This window comes from Salvelinus alpinus, chromosome 21 (genome assembly GCF_045679555.1).
Source record: "Salvelinus alpinus chromosome 21, SLU_Salpinus.1, whole genome shotgun sequence".
NCBI classification, from domain to species: domain Eukaryota; kingdom Metazoa; phylum Chordata; class Actinopteri; order Salmoniformes; family Salmonidae; genus Salvelinus; species Salvelinus alpinus.
The window spans coordinates 51,286,410-51,305,576 of NC_092106.1; the positions used below are offsets into that span (position 1 = coordinate 51,286,410).

Below are 19,167 nucleotides of genomic sequence, written 5' to 3' on the forward strand. Positions count from 1 at the left end.
GGGTGTATACGTGGTCTGTCGTACGGTATTTTGGTAGGTAGCAAATTTGCTCAGGACATTGTTTTCACTGAGGAAATGTTGGAGTCTGCTTTTAATACAGCTGGATTTTTCCAAGATTGCTGTTGATGCAGATGCCATAGTAATTGTTGGAGTCACATTTGTCTCCACTTTTGTGGATTGGTGTGATCGGGCCTTGGTTCCACATATTGGGGAAGATGTCAGAGCTGCGGGTAATGTTGGAGTTTAAGAATAGCCAATTGGAATTTGTGGTCTGTATGTTTTATAATTTCATTTAGGATACCGTCAACACCACAGGCCTTTTTGGGTTGAAGGGTTTGTATTTTGTCCTGTAGTTCCTTCAATGTAATTGGAGAGTCCAGTGGGTTCTGGTAGTCTTTAATAGTTGATTCTAAGATTTGTAGTTGATCATGTATGTTTTCGCTGTTTGTTCTTTGTTTGCCGAAAAGATTTGAAGTGGTTTATCTGTACCTGCTAATTGCTCTCTGCCCCGCCCCGCCCCCCTTCTAAAATCACATGGGCTGAATAGAACAGGTGTAGACCTTACAGTAAAAGCTTACTTACAAACCCTTAACCAACAATGATGCAGTTTTAAGAAAATACCTTTAAAAAAGTAAGCGATAAGAATAACAAATAATTAAAGAGCAGCATTAAATAACAATAGCTGGGCTATATACAGGGGGCACCGTTATAGAGTGAATGTGGAGACTATATACAGGGGGCACCGTTATAGAGTGAATGTCCGGGGGCACTGGTGTCGAGGTAATTGAGGTATTATGTACACATAGTTAGAGTTATTAAAGTGACTATTTATAGATAATAACAGAGAGTAGCAGCAGCGTAGAAAGTTGGGGTAATGCAAATAGTCTGGGTAGCCATTTGATTAGATGTTCAGTAGTCTTATGGCTTGAGGAGAGAAGCTGTTTAGAAGCCTCTTGGACCTAGACTTGGCGCTCTGGTATTTTTAGGGCCTTCCTCTGACACCGCCTAGTATATAGGTCCTGGATGGCAGGAAGCTTGGCCCCGGTGATGTACTGGGCCGTACGCACTAGTCCAGCTGGTCTCACAACCGGAGATCACGTGTAACCAGGACTTTTGAGACCTGTCACCTGTACAGCTGTTGACACCGTGGGTTTGCACAACTGACGAATTTCTGCACAAACCATCAGAAGCTGTCTCAGGGAAGCTCATCTGGGTGCTCGTCGTCCTCACCAGGGTCTTGACCTGACTGCGGTTTGGCGTCGTAACCGACTTAAGCATTGTGAACAGAGCGCCCCATGGTGGCTGGCGGTGGGGTTATGGTATGGGCCGGCATAAGCTACGGACAACGAACACAATTGTATTTATTGATGGCAATTTGAATGCACAGAGATACCTTGACAAGATCCCGAGGCCCATTGTCGTGCAATTTGTCCGCCTCCATCAACTCATGTTTCAGCATGATAATACACAGCCCCATGTCGCAAGGATCTGGACACAATTCCTGTATGCTGAAAATGTCCCTGTTCTTCCATGGCCTTCCATACTCATCAGACATGTCACCCATTGAGCATGTTTGGGATGCTCTGGATTGGTGTAGACGACAGCCTGTTCCAGTTCCCGCCAATATCCAGCAACTTCACACATCCGTTGAAGAGCAGCGGGACAACATTCCATAGGCCACAATCAACAGCCTGATAAACTCTACGTGGTGGAAATGTCACGCTTCATGAGGCAAAAGGTGGTATCACCAGATATTGACTGGTTTTCTGATCCACGCCTCTACCTGTTTTTTTGTTGTTGTTGTTATCTGTGACCAACAGATGCATATCTGTATTCCCAGTCATGTGAAATCCATAGATTAGGGTCTAATGAATGTATTTCAATGGACTGATCACCTTATATGAACTTGTAACTCAGTAAAATCTTTAAAGTTGCATTTATTTTTGTTCAGTGTAGCTAACATTCTTTGATAATTGGTTAGATGGCATTATGCATTTCCAAAACGGTGTTTTACTTTAATGTAAGCTGTCAGCTAGGTGCTGATAGCCACTGGCTGACTCGTGCAGTGCTAATTTAAAGTTAGCAGGCTAATTGGCTAGCAACCTTGTAAGTTGATTTGTAACAATAAATAAAAGTATTTGCTTTTAAGTTGTCTGAAAATTTAAGTTGAAGCCAGTAGTCATGAGAGCAAACAATTTGGTTTAATTGAGTGATACAGTTGAAGTTTACATACAAGGCTGGCTAGCCGTGTTCTCCATATTATATTACACCCTTGGAAAACATTTTCCGACATGACTACGGAATGCTGAATGCCGTTTTATGTATATAACTCGCAAAAATATTAAAAAGTGAGTTTTAACTTTGCATTGGGACTTGTTGCATATACTAATGCAAATCTATATGTCACAAGTGGTTATGTTTATGCTACCTACCCTTTAAACTCAAAGACCACTGACATTATCTTTGGCAATGGGCGTGGTTTGACATTGCGGCTGACTTATTAAGTCATGATCTCTGCCGACAGTATCTATGCAAAGTGATGATAGTATTGTGACAGAGATATCTTTTTATTTTACTAGGTTAGTCACATTGAAAGAGGGAAAAAAATCTATTTTTCAAGAGAGACCTGGCCAATAATAGCAGGACACAAAGTTGCAGACACATTTACAATGTAAAAACCCAGTACAGTTTCTACTGTTGTTCTCGCACCAGGCCCAAATCCCCATCATTCACGTGAAGAGGAGACGAAGATACAGGGGCTGCAGATACGGGGTGCCTCGTGAGAATTCATCGGCTTGTGGTTAACCCGCCTCTACCAACCATCCTATCGGCCATTGTGCAATCCCTGGATAATAAACTGGACGAGCTCCGTTCGAGATTATCCTACCAACGGGACATTAAATACAGCAGTATCTTATTTTTAACTGAGTCGTGGCTGAACGACGACATGAATAATATACAGTTGGCTGGGTTTTCCGTGCGTCGACAGAACAGCTACCTCCAGGAAGACTAGGTGTGGTGTGTCTGTTTGTCAATAACAGCTGGTGCTGTCAATAGCCCAGCCGCGAGCTGCCTAGTGACGTGAGCCTACTAGACGAGTTAAATGCCTTTTGTGCTCACTCCGAGGAAAGCAACACTGAAGCATGCATGAGAGCACCAGCTGTTCCGGACAACTGTGTGATCACGCTCTCCGTAGCCAATGTGAGTAAGACCTTTAAACAGGTCAACATTCACCAGGCCACAGGGCCAGACGTATTACCAGGACCTGTACTCAGAGTATACACGGACCAATTGGCAAATGTCTTCAATTACGGTTTGAACCTTTCCCTGACCAAGTCTGTAATACGTTTCAAGCAGACCGCGGTAATACGTTTCAGGCAGACCGCGGTAATACGTTTCAGGCAGACCGCTGTAATACGTTTCAGGCAGACCGCGGTAATACGTTTCAAGCAGACCACAGTAATACGTTTCAGGCAGACCGCGGTAATACGTTTCAGGCAGACCACGGTAATACGTTTCAGGCAGACCACGGTAATACGTTTCAGGCAGACCGCGGTAATACGTTTCAGGCAGACCGCGGTAATACGTTTCAGGCAGACCGCGGTAATACGTTTCAAGCAGACCACAGTAATACGTTTCAAGCAGACCGCGGTAATACGTTTCAAGCAGACCACGGTAATACGTTTCAAGCAGACCGCAGTAATACGTTTCAAGCAGACCGCTGTAATACGTTTCAAGCAGACCACGGTAATACGTTTCAAGCAGACCACGGTAATACGTTTCAAGCAGACCACAGTAATACGTTTCAAGCAGACCGCTGTAATACGTTTCAAGCAGACCACGGTAATACGTTTCAAGCAGACCACAGTAATACGTTTCAAGCAGACCACAGTAATACGTTTCAGGCAGACCGCAGTAATACGTTTCAAGCAGACCACAGTAATACGTTTCAAGCAGACCGCAGTAATACGTTTCAAGCAGACCACAGTAATACGTTTCAGGCAGACCACGGTAATACGTTTCAAGCAGACCGCTGTAATACGTTTCAAGCAGACCACAGTAATACGTTTCAAGCAGACCACAGTAATACGTTTCAGGCAGACCGCGGTAATACGTTTCAGGCAGACCGCGGTAATACGTTTCAAGCAGACCACAGTAATACGTTTCAAGCAGACCACAGTAATACGTTTCAAGCAGACCACAGTAATACGTTTCAGGCAGACCGCGGTAATACGTTTCAGGCAGACCGCGGTAATACGTTTCAAGCAGACCACAGTAATACGTTTCAAGCAGACCACAGTAATACGTTTCAGGCAGACCGCGGTAATACGTTTCAAGCAGACCACAGTAATACGTTTCAAGCAGACCACAGTAATACGTTTCAGGCAGACCGCGGTAATACGTTTCAAGCAGACCACAGTAATACGTTTCAAGCAGACCACAGTAATACGTTTCAAGCAGACCACAGTAATACGTTTCAAGCAGACCGCGGTAATACGTTTCAAGCAGACCGCTGTAATACGTTTCAAGCAGACCACAGTAATACGTTTCAAGCAGACCACCATAGTCCCTATGTGTTATTTTTATTTTACTTTAGTTTGTTTTAGTAAATATTTTCTTAACTGTTATGGTTAAGTGCTTGTAAGTAAGCATTTCACGATTTGTATTTAGGGCATGTGACAAATAAGTTTGGTTTGAACATTTACACATTGATGGGAAAGTGTGGTGCAACTGAGGGGTCAATACTGTGACAGCCCCCCCCCCCCACCCCCCCCCCCCACACTTAATTTTCTATCATTGTGTTTTCCCTTGCTATCAACTAATTTATTGGGACGACCTCCTGTAATTTCAGTTCCAAGCGAAAGGGGCAGAGAACTGGAGTGCTCCCCCCCCCCTAGCTCTGTACAGGCCAATCAACAAAACACAGTGAAGTGAGCGCAGGCGAGAGTTGGAATTTGTCTGCTGGACAAAGAGATGTGATTCCTAAGTCTCTTGATGAGTGATATTGTGACAATAGAAATATGTATTTTTCTGACCCTAGAAATACTTTCAATGAAGGCCTGGATGAGGAATAATTGTGATTGTGATTCCTGACTGCTGCAGTATCTCCTCCCGTCCTGCAGGTGGCAGCCTACAACACTGAGGGGAAGAGTAACCCCAGTCAGGTGGCAGAGTTCACTACCTGTCCAGACAGACCAGGAGGACCATGTAGACCTGTCATCAGAGGCAGGGTACTGCCCAACTCCTTCAGACTGGCATGGGGTGAGTAGACACACATACACAATCATCATCATCTCAAACAAACACAACAAAGAAATCTGATCTGCTCGCAATGGTGATACCGATCAAATTCCCTCTCACCGATACATCTGTGTTACCAGAGCTTTGTTTGTTTTCATGTCTGTTGATAACACTGGCCACCCTTGGTGTGATCAAGAGTACTGGCCACCCTTGGTGTGATCAAGACTACTGGCCACCCTTGGTGTGATCAAGACTACTGGCCACCCTTGGTGTGATCAAGACTACTGGCCACCCTTGGTGTGATCAAGACTACTGGCCACCCTTGGTGTGATCAAGACTACTGGCCACCCTTGGTGTGATCAAGACTACTGGCCACCCTTGGTGTGATCAAGACTACTGGTCACCCTTGGTGGGATCAAGACTACTGGCCACCCTTGGTGGGATCAAGACTACTGGCCACCCTTGGTGTGATCAAGAGTACTGGCCACCCTTGGTGGGATCAAGACTACTGGCCACCCTTGGTGTGACTGGCCACCCTTGGTGTGATCAAGACTACTGGCCACCCTTGGTGTGATCAAGACTACTGGCCACCCTTGGTGTGATCAAGACTACTGGCCACCCTTGGTGTGATCAAGACTACTGGCCACCTTTGGTGGGATCAAGACTACTGGCCACCCTTGGTGTGATCAAGACTACTGGCCACCCTTGGTGTGATCAAGACTACTGGCCACCCTTGGTGGGATCAGAGACTTACTGGCCACCCTTGGTGTGATCAAGAGTACTGGCCACCCTTGGTGTGATCAAGACTACTGGCCACCCTTGGTGTGATCAAGACTACTGGCCACCCTTGGTGTGATCAAGACTACTGGCCACCCTTGGTGTGATCAAGACTACTGGCCACCCTTGGTGTGATCAAGACTACTGGCCACCCTTGGTGGGATCAAGACTACTGGCCACCCTTGGTGGGATCAAGACTACTGGCCACCCTTGGTGGGATCAAATCAAATCAAGTTTATTTTATATAGCCCTTCGTACATCAGCTAATATCTCGAAGTGCTGTACAGAAACCCAGCCTAAAACCCCAAACAGCAAGCAATGCAGGTGTAGAAGCACGGTGGCTAGGAAAAACTCCCTAGAAAGGCCAAAACCTAGGAAGAAACCTAGAGAGGAACCAGGCTATGAGGGGTGGCCAGTCCTCTTCTGGCTGTGCCGGGTGGAGATTATAACAGAACTATGCCAAGATGTTCAAAATGTTCATAAGTGACAAGCATGGTCAAATCAAGACTACTGGCCACCCTTGGTGTGATCAAGACTACTGGCCACCCTTGGTGCGACCAAGACTACTGGCCAATCTTGGTGCGACCAAGACTACTGGCCTGGTCAGAGTTAGTGTATTATATAGGGAATATGGTCGTGCCATTTGGGATGCAGATATTGTCTATAAATATTGCTAGCTGGCTCATGACTCTTTAACAGAGCTACAGAGACATTGATCCAGAACAGGAAGTAATAGTTGTATTCTCTCTCTAGAACCTCCTAAAGAATCTAGTTGTATTCTCTCTCTAGAACCTCCTAAAGAATCTAGTTGTATTCTCTCTCTAGAACCTCCTAAAGAATCTAGTTGTATTCTTTCTCTAGAACCTCCTAAAAAGTCTTGTTGTATTCTCTCTCTAGAACCTCCTAAATAGTCTTGTTGTATTCTCTCTAGAACCTCCTAAATAATCTTGTTTTATTCTCTCTATAGAACCTCCTAAAGATGATGGAGGGGCGGAAGTGACCAAATACGTGGTGGAGATATCTGAGGGACTAAGCGGTAAGTTTCAACTGCAAATCAATCACATTTATTTTATAAATCCCTTTTTACATTGGGGCGGCAGGGTAGCCTAGTGGTTAGAGCGTTGGACTAGTAACCGAAAGGTTGCAAGATCAAATCCCTGAGCTGACAAGGTACAAATCTGTCGTTCTGCCCCAGAACAAGGCTGTTAACCAACTGTTCCTAGGCTGTCATTGAAAATAAGAATTTGTTCTTAACTGACTTGCCTAGTTAAATAAAGGTAAAATAAGAGAGCTTTCCAGTTACCCAGCCTTAACCCCAGAGAGAGTTTTCCAGTTACCCAGAGAGAGCTTTCCAGTTACCCAGAGAGAGCTTTCCAGTTACCCAGAGAGAGCTTTCCAGTTACCCAGCCTTAACCCCAGAGAGCTTTCCAGTTACCCAGGCTAAACCCCAGAGAGAGCTTTCCAGTTACCCAGCCTAAACCCCAGAGAGCTTTCCAGTTACCCAGCCTTAACCCCAGAGAGAGCTTTCCAGTTACCCAGAGAGAGCTTTCCAGTTACCCAGAGAGAGCTTTCCAGTTACCCAGAGAGAGCTTTCCAGTTACCCAGAGAGAGCTTTCCAGTTACCCAGCCTTAACCCTAGAGAGAGCTTTCCAGTTACCCAGCCTAAACCCCAGAGAGCTTTCCAGTTACCCAGCCTTAACCCCAGAGAGCTTTCCAGTTGCCCAGAGAGAGCTTTCCAGTTACCCAGCCTTAATCCCAGCGAGAGCTTTCCAGTTACCCAGCGAGAGCTTTCCAGTTACCCAGCGAGAGCTTTCCAGTTACCCAGCGAGAGCTTTCCAGTTACCCAGAGAGAGCTTTCCAGTTACCCAGCCTTAACCCCAGCGAGAGCTTTCCAGTTACCCAGCCTTAACCCCAGAGAGAGCTTTCCAGTTACCCAGCCTTAACCCCAGAGAGCTTTCCCGTTACCCAGCCTTAACCCCAGAGAGCTTTCCCGTTACCCAGCCTAAACCCCAGAGAGCTTTCCCGTTACCCAGCCTTAACCCCAGAGAGAGCTTTCCCGTTACCCAGCCTAAACCCCAGAGAGCTTTCCCGTTACCCAGCCTTAACCCCAGAGAGAGCTTTCCAGTTACCCAGCCTTAACCCCAGAGAGCTTTCCCGTTACCCAGCCTAAACCCCAGAGAGCTTTCCCGTTACCCAGCCTTAACCCCAGAGAGAGCTTTCCAGTTACCCAGAGAGAGCTTTCCAGTTACCCAGCCTTAACCCCAGAGAGCTTTCCAGTTACCCAGCCTAAACCCCAGAGAGAGCTTTCCAGTTACCCAGCCTAAACCCCAGAGAGCTTTCCAGTTACCCAGCCTTAACCCCAGAGAGAGCTTTCCAGTTACCCAGAGAGCGCTTTCCAGTTACCCAGAGAGCGCTTTCCAGTTACCCAGAGAGCGCTTTCCAGTTACCCAGAGAGAGCTTTCCAGTTACCCAGAGAGAGCTTTCCAGTTACCCAGAGAGAGCTTTCCAGTTACCCAGCCTTAACCCTAGAGAGAGCTTTCCAGTTACCCAGAGAGAGCTTTCCAGTTACCCAGAGAGAGCTTTCCAGTTACCCAGAGAGAGCTTTCCAGTTACCCAGCCTTAACCCTAGAGAGAGCTTTCCAGTTACCCAGCCTAAACCCCAGAGAGCTTTCCAGTTACCCAGCCTAAACCCCAGAGAGCTTTCCAGTTACCCAGCCTTAACCCCAGAGAGCTTTCCAGTTACCCAGAGAGAGCTTTCCAGTTACCCAGCCTTAACCCCAGCGAGAGCTTTCCAGTTACCCAGCGAGAGCTTTCCAGTTACCCAGCGAGAGCTTTCCAGTTACCCAGCGAGAGCTTTCCAGTTACCCAGCGAGAGCTTTCCAGTTACCCAGAGAGAGCTTTCCAGTTACCCAGCCTTAACCCCAGCGAGAGCTTTCCAGTTACCCAGCCTTAACCCCAGAGAGAGCTTTCCAGTTACCCAGCCTTAACCCCAGAGAGCTTTCCCGTTACCCAGCCTTAACCCCAGAGAGCTTTCCCGTTACCCAGCCTAAACCCCAGAGAGAGCTTTCCAGTTACCCAGCCTAAACCCCAGAGAGCTTTCCCGTTACCCAGCCTTAACCCCAGAGAGAGCTTTCCCGTTACCCAGCCTAAACCCCAGAGAGCTTTCCCGTTACCCAGCCTTAACCCCAGAGAGAGCTTTCCAGTTACCCAGCCTTAACCCCAGAGAGCTTTCCCGTTACCCAGCCTAAACCCCAGAGAGCTTTCCCGTTACCCAGCCTTAACCCCAGAGAGAACTTTCCAGTTACCCAGCCTTAACCCCAGAGAGAGCTTTCCCGTTACCCAGCCTAAACCCCAGAGAGAGCTTTCCCGTTACCCAGCCTTAACCCCAGAGAGCTTTCCCGTTACCCAGCCTAAACCCCAGAGAGCTTTCCCGTTACCCAGCCTTAACCCCAGAGAGAGCTTTCCCGTTACCCAGCCTTAACCCCAGAGAGCTTTCCCGTTACCCAGCCTAAACCCCAGAGAGCTTTCCAGTTACCCAGCCTTAACCCCAGAGAGCTTTCCCGTTACCCAGCCTTAACCCCAGAGAGCTTTCCCGTTACCCAGCCTTAACCCCAGAGAGAGCTTTCCCGTTACCCAGCCTTAACCCCAGAGAGCTTTCCAGTTACCCAGAGAGAGCTTTCCAGTTACCCAGCCTTAACCCCAGCGAGAGCTTTCCAGTTACCCAGCGAGAGCTTTCCAGTTACCCAGCGAGAGCTTTCCAGTTACCCAGAGAGAGCTTTCCAGTTACCCAGCCTTAACCCCAGCGAGAGCTTTCCAGTTACCCAGCCTTAACCCCAGAGAGCTTTCCCGTTACCCAGCCTTAACCCCAGAGAGCTTTCCCGTTACCCAGCCTTAACCCCAGAGAGCTTTCCCGTTACCCAGCCTAAACCCCAGAGAGAGCTTTCCAGTTACCCGGCCTAAACCCCAGAGAGCTTTCCCGTTACCCAGCCTTAACCCCAGAGAGAGCTTTCCCGTTACCCAGCCTAAACCCCAGAGAGCTTTCCCGTTACCCAGCCTTAACCCCAGAGAGAGCTTTCCAGTTACCCAGCCTTAACCCCAGATAGCTTTCCCGTTACCCAGCCTAAACCCCAGAGAGAGCTTTCCCGTTACCCAGCCTTAACCCCAGAGAGAGCTTTCCCGTTACCCAGCCTTAACCCCAGAGAGAGCTTTCCAGTTACCCAGCCTTAACCCCAGAGAGCTTTCCCGTTACCCAGCCTAAACCCCAGAGAGAGCTTTCCAGTTACCCAGCCTAAACCCCAGAGAGCTTTCCCGTTACCCAGCCTTAACCCCAGAGAGAGCTTTCCCGTTACCCAGCCTAAACCCCAGAGAGCTTTCCCGTTACCCAGCCTTAACCCCAGAGAGAGCTTTCCAGTTACCCAGCCTTAACCCCAGAGAGCTTTCCCGTTACCCAGCCTAAACCCCAGAGAGCTTTCCCGTTACCCAGCCTTAACCCCAGAGAGAGCTTTCCAGTTACCCAGAGAGAGCTTTCCAGTTACCCAGCCTTAACCCCAGAGAGCTTTCCAGTTACCCAGCCTAAACCCCAGAGAGAGCTTTCCAGTTACCCAGCCTAAACCCCAGAGAGCTTTCCAGTTACCCAGCCTTAACCCCAGAGAGAGCTTTCCAGTTACCCAGAGAGCGCTTTCCAGTTACCCAGAGAGCGCTTTCCAGTTACCCAGAGAGAGCTTTCCAGTTACCCAGAGAGAGCTTTCCAGTTACCCAGAGAGAGCTTTCCAGTTACCCAGAGAGAGCTTTCCAGTTACCCAGAGAGAGCTTTCCAGTTACCCAGAGAGAGCTTTCCAGTTACCCAGAGAGAGCTTTCCAGTTACCCAGCCTTAAACCTAGAGAGAGCTTTCCAGTTACCCAGCCTAAACCCCAGAGAGCTTTCCAGTTACCCAGCCTTAACCCCAGAGAGCTTTCCAGTTACCCAGCGAGAGCTTTCCAGTTACCCAGCGAGAGCTTTCCAGTTACCCAGAGAGAGCTTTCCAGTTACCCAGCCTTAACCCCAGCGAGAGCTTTCCAGTTACCCAGCCTTAACCCCAGAGAGAGCTTTCCAGTTACCCAGCCTTAACCCCAGAGAGCTTTCCCGTTACCCAGCCTTAACCCCAGAGAGCTTTCCTGTTACCCAGCCTAAACCCCAGAGAGAGCTTTCCAGTTACCCAGCCTAAACCCCAGAGAGCTTTCCCGTTACCCAGCCTTAACCCCAGAGAGAGCTTTCCCGTTACCCAGCCTAAACCCCAGAGAGCTTTCCCGTTACCCAGCCTTAACCCCAGAGAGAGCTTTCCAGTTACCCAGCCTTAACCCCAGAGAGCTTTCCCGTTACCCAGCCTAAACCCCAGAGAGCTTTCCCGTTACCCAGCCTTAACCCCAGAGAGAGCTTTCCCGTTACCCAGCCTTAACCCCAGAGAGAGCTTTCCCGTTACCCAGCCTAAACCCCAGAGACCTTTCCCGTTACCCAGCCTAAACCCCAGAGAGCTTTCCCGTTACCCAGCCTTAACCCCAGAGAGCTTTCCCGTTACCCAGCCTAAACCCCAGAGAGAGCTTTCCCGTTACCCAGCCTTAACCCCAGAGAGAGCTTTCCCGTTACCCAGCCTTAACCCCAGAGAGCTTTCCCGTTACCCAGCCTAAACCCCAGAGAGCTTTCCAGTTACCCAGCCTTAACCCCAGAGAGCTTTCCAGTTACCCAGCCTTAACCCCAGAGAGCTTTCCCGTTACACAGCCTTAACCCCAGAGAGAGCTTTCCCGTTACCCAGCCTTAACCCCAGAGAGCTTTCCAGTTACCCAGAGAGAGCTTTCCAGTTACCCAGCCTTAACCCCAGAGAGCTTTCCCGTTACCCAGCCTAAACCCCAGAGAGCTTTCCCGTTACCCAGCCTTAACCCCAGAGAGAGCTTTCCCGTTACCCAGCCTTAACCCCAGAGAGCTTTCCCGTTACCCAGCCTAAACCCCAGAGAGCTTTCCCGTTACCCAGCCTTAACCCCAGAGAGCTTTCCCGTTACCCAGCCTTAACCCCAGAGAGCTTTCCCGTTACACAGCCTTAACCCCAGAGAGAGCTTTCCCGTTACCCAGCCTTAACCCCAGAGAGCTTTCCAGTTACCCAGAGAGAGCTTTCCAGTTACCCAGCCTTAACCCCAGCGAGAGCTTTCCAGTTACCCAGCGAGAGCTTTCCAGTTACCCAGCGAGAGCTTTCCAGTTACCCAGAGAGAGCTTTCCAGTTACCCAGAGAGAGCTTTCCAGTTACCCAGAGAGAGCTTTCCAGTTACCCAGAGAGAGCTTTCCAGTTACCCAGAGAGAGCTTTCCAGTTACCCAGCCTTAACCCTAGAGAGAGCTTTCCAGTTACCCAGCCTAAACCCCAGAGAGCTTTCCAGTTACCCAGCGAGAGCTTTCCAGTTACCCAGCGAGAGCTTTCCAGTTACCCAGAGAGAGCTTTCCAGTTACCCAGCCTTAACCCCAGCGAGAGCTTTCCAGTTACCCAGAGAGCGCTTTCCAGTTACCCAGAGAGCGCTTTCCAGTTACCCAGAGAGAGCTTTCCAGTTACCCAGAGAGAGCTTTCCAGTTACCCAGAGAGAGCTTTCCAGTTACCCAGAGAGAGCTTTCCAGTTACCCAGAGAGAGCTTTCCAGTTACCCAGAGAGAGCTTTCCAGTTACCCAGAGAGAGCTTTCCAGTTACCCAGCCTTAACCCTAGAGAGAGCTTTCCAGTTACCCAGCCTAAACCCCAGAGAGCTTTGCAGTTACCCCGCCTTAACCCCAGCGAGAGCTTTCCCGTTACCCAGCCTTAACCCCAGCGAGAGCTTTCCAGTTACCCAGCCTTAACCCCAGCGAGAGCTTTCCAGTTACCCAGCCTTAACCCCAGAGAGCTTTCCAGTTACCCAGCCTTAACCCCAGAGAGCTTTCCAGTTACCCAGCCTTAACCCCAGAGAGCTTTCCAGTTACCCAGCCTTAACCCCAGAGAGCTTTCCAGTTACCCAGCCTTAACCCCAGAGAGCTTTCCAGTTACCCAGCCTTAACCCCAGAGAGAGCTTTCCCGTTACCCAGCCTTAACCCCAGAGAGCTTTCCCGTTACCCAGCCTTAACCCCAGCGAGAGCTTTCCCGTTACCCAGCCTTAACCCCAGCGAGAGCTTTCCAGTTACCCAGCCTTAACCCCAGCGAGAGCTTTCCAGTTACCCAGCCTTAACCCCAGCGAGAGCTTTCCAGTTACCCAGCCTTAACCCCAGAGAGCTTTCCAGTTACCCAGCCTTAACCCCAGAGAGCTTTCCTGTTACCCAGCCTTAACCCCAGCGAGAGCTTTCCCGTTACCCAGCCTTAACCCCAGCGAGAGCTTTCCAGTTACCCAGCCTTAACCCCAGCGAGAGCTTTCCAGTTACCCAGCCTTAACCCCAGAGAGCTTTCCAGTTACCCAGCCTTAACCCCAGCGAGAGCTTTCCCGTTACCCAGCCTTAACCCCAGCGAGAGCTTTCCAGTTACCCAGCCTTAACCCCAGCGAGAGCTTTCCAGTTACCCAGCCTTAACCCCAGCGAGAGCTTTCCAGTTACCCAGCCTTAACCCCAGAGAGCTTTCCAGTTACCCAGCCTTAACCCCAGAGAGCTTTCCAGTTATCCAGCCTTAACCCCAGCGAGAGCTTTCCAGTTACCCAGCCTTAACCCCAGAGAGCTTTCCAGTTACCCAGCCTTAACCCCAGAGAGCTTTCCAGTTACCCAGCCTTAACCCCAGAGAGCTTTCCAGTTACCCAGCCTTAACCCCAGAGAGAGCTTTCCAGTTACCCAGACAGCTTTCCAGTTACCCAGCCTTAACCCCAGAGAGAGCTTTCCAGTTACCCAGAGAGCTTTCCAGTTACCCAGCCTTAACCCCAGAGAGCTTTCCCGTTACCCAGCCTTAACCCCAGCGAGAGCTTTCCCGTTACCCAGCCTTAACCCCAGCGAGAGCTTTCCAGTTACCCAGCCTTAACCCCAGCGAGAGCTTTCCAGTTACCCAGCCTTAACCCCAGAGAGCTTTCCAGTTACCCAGCCTTAACCCCAGAGAGCTTTCCAGTTACCCAGCCTTAACCCCAGAGAGCTTTCCAGTTACCCAGCCTTAACCCCAGCGAGAGCTTTCCAGTTACCCAGCCTTAACCCCAGAGAGCTTTCCAGTTACCCAGCCTTAACCCCAGAGAGCTTTCCAGTTACCCAGCTTTAACCCCAGAGAGCTTTCCAGGTACCCAGCCTTAACCCCAGAGAGCTTTCCAGTTACCCAGCCTTAACCCCAGAGAGAGCTTTCCAGTTACCCAGAGAGCTTTCCAGTTACCCAGCCTTAACCCCAGCGAGAGCTTTCCAGTTACCCAGCCTTAACCCCAGAGAGCTTTCCAGTTACCCAGCCTTAACCCCAGCGAGAGCTTTCCCGTTACCCAGCCTTAACCCCAGCGAGAGCTTTCCAGTTACCCAGCCTTAACCCCAGCGAGAGCTTTCCAGTTACCCAGCCTTAACCCCAGCGAGAGCTTTCCAGTTACCCAGCCTTAACCCCAGAGAGCTTTCCAGTTACCCAGCCTTAACCCCAGAGAGCTTTCCAGTTATCCAGCCTTAACCCCAGCGAGAGCTTTCCAGTTACCCAGCCTTAACCCCAGAGAGCTTTCCAGTTACCCAGCCTTAACCCCAGAGAGCTTTCCAGTTACCCAGCCTTAACCCCAGAGAGCTTTCCAGTTACCCAGCCTTAACCCCAGAGAGAGCTTTCCAGTTACCCAGACAGCTTTCCAGTTACCCAGCCTTAACCCCAGAGAGAGCTTTCCAGTTACCCAGAGAGCTTTCCAGTTACCCAGCCTTAACCCCAGAGAGCTTTCCCGTTACCCAGCCTTAACCCCAGCGAGAGCTTTCCCGTTACCCAGCCTTAACCCCAGCGAGAGCTTTCCAGTTACCCAGCCTTAACCCCAGCGAGAGCTTTCCAGTTACCCAGCCTTAACCCCAGAGAGCTTTCCAGTTACCCAGCCTTAACCCCAGAGAGCTTTCCAGTTACCCAGCCTTAACCCCAGAGAGCTTTCCAGTTACCCAGCCTTAACCCCAGCGAGAGCTTTCCAGTTACCCAGCCTTAACCCCAGAGAGCTTTCCAGTTACCCAGCCTTAACCCCAGAGAGCTTTCCAGTTACCCAGCCTTAACCCCAGAGAGCTTTCCAGGTACCCAGCCTTAACCCCAGAGAGCTTTCCAGTTACCCAGCCTTAACCCCAGAGAGAGCTTTCCAGTTACCCAGAGAGCTTTCCAGTTACCCAGCCTTAACCCCAGAGAGCTTTCCAGTTACCCAGCCTTAACCCCAGAGAGCTTTCCCGTTACCCAGCCTTAACCCCAGAGAGCTTTCCAGTTACCCAGCCTTAACCCCAGCGAGAGCTTTCCAGTTACCCAGCCTTAACCCCAGAGAGCTTTCCAGTTACCCAGCCTTAACCCCAGAGAGCTTTCCAGTTACCCAGCCTTAACCCCAGAGAGCTTTCCAGTTACCCAGCCTTAACCCCAGAGAGAGCTTTCCAGTTACCCAGACAGCTTTCCAGTTACCCAGCCTTAACCCCAGAGAGAGCTTTCCAGTTACCCAGAGAGCTTTCCAGTTACCCAGCCTTAACCCCAGAGAGCTTTCCAGTTACCCAGCCTTAACCCCAGAGAGCTTTCCAGTTACCCAGCCTTAACCCCAGCGAGAGCTTTCCCGTTACCCAGCCTTAACCCCAGCGAGAGCTTTCCAGTTACCCAGCCTTAACCCCAGCGAGAGCTTTCCAGTTACCCAGCCTTAACCCCAGAGAGCTTTCCAGTTACCCAGCCTTAACCCCAGCGAGAGCTTTCCCGTTACCCAGCCTTAACCCCAGCGAGAGCTTTCCAGTTACCCAGCCTTAACCCCAGCGAGAGCTTTCCAGTTACCCAGCCTTAACCCCAGCGAGAGCTTTCCAGTTACCCAGCCTTAACCCCAGAGAGCTTTCCAGTTACCCAGCCTTAACCCCAGAGAGCTTTCCAGTTATCCAGCCTTAACCCCAGCGAGAGCTTTCCAGTTACCCAGCCTTAACCCCAGAGAGCTTTCCAGTTACCCAGCCTTAACCCCAGAGAGCTTTCCAGTTACCCAGCCTTAACCCCAGAGAGCTTTCCAGTTACCCAGCCTTAACCCCAGAGAGAGCTTTCCAGTTACCCAGACAGCTTTCCAGTTACCCAGCCTTAACCCCAGAGAGAGCTTTCCAGTTACCCAGAGAGCTTTCCAGTTACCCAGCCTTAACCCCAGAGAGCTTTCCCGTTACCCAGCCTTAACCCCAGCGAGAGCTTTCCCGTTACCCAGCCTTAACCCCAGCGAGAGCTTTCCAGTTACCCAGCCTTAACCCCAGCGAGAGCTTTCCAGTTACCCAGCCTTAACCCCAGAGAGCTTTCCAGTTACCCAGCCTTAACCCCAGAGAGCTTTCCAGTTACCCAGCCTTAACCCCAGAGAGCTTTCCAGTTACCCAGCCTTAACCCCAGCGAGAGCTTTCCAGTTACCCAGCCTTAACCCCAGAGAGCTTTCCAGTTACCCAGCCTTAACCCCAGAGAGCTTTCCAGTTACCCAGCCTTAACCCCAGAGAGCTTTCCAGGTACCCAGCCTTAACCCCAGAGAGCTTTCCAGTTACCCAGCCTTAACCCCAGAGAGAGCTTTCCAGTTACCCAGAGAGCTTTCCAGTTACCCAGCCTTAACCCCAGAGAGCTTTCCAGTTACCCAGCCTTAACCCCAGAGAGCTTTCCCGTTACCCAGCCTTAACCCCAGAGAGCTTTCCAGTTACCCAGCCTTAACCCCAGCGAGAGCTTTCCAGTTACCCAGCCTTAACCCCAGAGAGCTTTCCAGTTACCCAGCCTTAACCCCAGAGAGCTTTCCAGTTACCCAGCCTTAACCCCAGAGAGCTTTCCAGTTACCCAGCCTTAACCCCAGAGAGCTTTCCAGTTACCCAGCCTTAACCCCAGAGAGAGCTTTCCAGTTACCCAGACAGCTTTCCAGTTACCCAGCCTTAACCCCAGAGAGAGCTTTCCAGTTACCCAGAGAGCTTTCCAGTTACCCAGCCTTAACCCCAGAGAGCTTTCCCGTTACCCAGCCTTAACCCCAGCGAGAGCTTTCCCGTTACCCAGCCTTAACCCCAGCGAGAGCTTTCCAGTTACCCAGCCTTAACCCCAGCGAGAGCTTTCCAGTTACCCAGCCTTAACCCCAGAGAGCTTTCCAGTTACCCAGCCTTAACCCCAGAGAGCTTTCCAGTTACCCAGCCTTAACCCCAGAGAGCTTTCCAGTTACCCAGCCTTAACCCCAGCGAGAGCTTTCCAGTTACCCAGCCTTAACCCCAGAGAGCTTTCCAGTTACCCAGCCTTAACCCCAGAGAGCTTTCCAGTTACCCAGCCTTAACCCCAGAGAGCTTTCCAGGTACCCAGCCTTAACCCCAGAGAGCTTTCCAGTTACCCAGCCTTAACCCCAGAGAGAGCTTTCCAGTTACCCAGAGAGCTTTCCAGTTACCCAGCCTTAACCCCAGAGAGCTTTCCAGTTACCCAGCCTTAACCCCAGAGAGCTTTCCCGTTACCCAGCCTTAACCCCAGCGAGAGCTTTCCCGTTACCCAGCCTTAACCCCAGCGAGAGCTTTCCAGTTACCCAGCCTTAACCCCAGCGAGAGCTTTCCAGTTACCCAGCCTTAACCCCAGAGAGCTTTCCAGTTACCCAGCCTTAACCCCAGAGAGCTTTCCAGTTACCCAGCCTTAACCCCAGAGAGCTTTCCAGTTACCCAGCCTTAACCCCAGCGAGAGCTTTCCAGTTACCCAGCCTTAACCCCAGAGAGCTTTCCAGTTACCCAGCCTTAACCCCAGAGAGCTTTCCAGTTACCCAGCCTTAACCCCAGAGAGCTTTCCAGGTACCCAGCCTTAACCCCAGAGAGCTTTCCAGTTACCCAGCCTTAACCCCAGAGAGAGCTTTCCAGTTACCCAGAGAGCTTTCCAGTTACCCAGCCTTAACCCCAGAGAGCTTTCCAGTTACCCAGCCTTAACCCCAGAGAGCTTTCCCGTTACCCAGCCTTAACCCCAGAGAGCTTTCCAGTTACCCAGCCTTAACCCCAGCGAGAGCTTTCCAGTTACCCAGCCTTAACCCCAGAGAGCTTTCCAGTTACCCAGCCTTAACCCCAGAGAGCTTTCCAGTTACCCAGCCTTAACCCCAGAGAGCTTTCCAGTTACCCAGCCTTAACCCCAGAGAGCTTTCCAGTTACCCAGCCTTAACCCCAGAGAGAGCTTTCCAGTTACCCAGACAGCTTTCCAGTTACCCAGCCTTAACCCCAGAGAGAGCTTTCCAGTTACCCAGAGAGCTTTCCAGTTACCCAGCCTTAACCCCAGAGAGCTTTCCCGTTACCCAGCCTTAACCCCAGCGAGAGCTTTCCCGTTACCCAGCCTTAACCCCAGCGAGAGCTTTCCAGTTACCCAGCCTTAACCCCAGCGAGAGCTTTCCAGTTACCCAGCCTTAACCCCAGAGAGCTTTCCAGTTACCCAGCCTTAACCCCAGAGAGCTTTCCAGTTACCCAGCCTTAACCCCAGAGAGCTTTCCAGTTACCCAGCCTTAACCCCAGCGAGAGCTTTCCAGTTACCCAGCCTTAACCCCAGAGAGCTTTCCAGTTACCCAGCCTTAACCCCAGAGAGCTTTCCAGTTACCCAGCCTTAACCCCAGAGAGCTTTCCAGGTACCCAGCCTTAACCCCAGAGAGCTTTCCAGTTACCCAGCCTTAACCCCAGAGAGAGCTTTCCAGTTACCCAGAGAGCTTTCCAGTTACCCAGCCTTAACCCCAGAGAGCTTTCCAGTTACCCAGCCTTACCCCAGAGAGCTTTCCCGTTACCCAGCCTTAACCCCAGAGAGCTTTCCAGTTACCCAGCCTTAACCCCAGCGAGAGCTTTCCAGTTACCCAGCCTTAACCCCAGAGAGCTTTCCAGTTACCCAGCCTTAACCCCAGAGAGCTTTCCAGTTACCCAGCCTTAACCCCAGAGAGCTTTCCAGTTACCCAGCCTTAACCCCAGAGAGAGCTTTCCAGTTACCCAGAGAGCTTTCCAGTTACCCAGCCTTAACCCCAGAGAGAGCTTTCCAGTTACCCAGAGAGCTTTCCAGTTACCCAGCCTTAACCCCAGAGAGCTTTCCAGTTA

At 50.5% G+C, this 19,167-nt stretch overlaps 1 protein-coding gene across 6 annotated transcripts in view; it reads left to right on the forward strand.

Moving 5' to 3' along the window:
- The window catches only part of fndc3a (fibronectin type III domain containing 3A), a 206,337-nt gene that overhangs the window by 139,987 nt on the left and 47,183 nt on the right, over window positions 1-19,167 (forward strand). For all 6 annotated transcript variants that reach the window (XM_071358146.1, XM_071358147.1, XM_071358149.1 and 3 more), the window contains 2 exons: window positions 5,124-5,262; window positions 6,986-7,054. In XM_071358146.1, coding sequence (XP_071214247.1) covers window positions 5,124-5,262; window positions 6,986-7,054 — 208 coding nt within the window. The remainder of the gene's footprint in view (window positions 1-5,123; window positions 5,263-6,985; window positions 7,055-19,167) is intronic.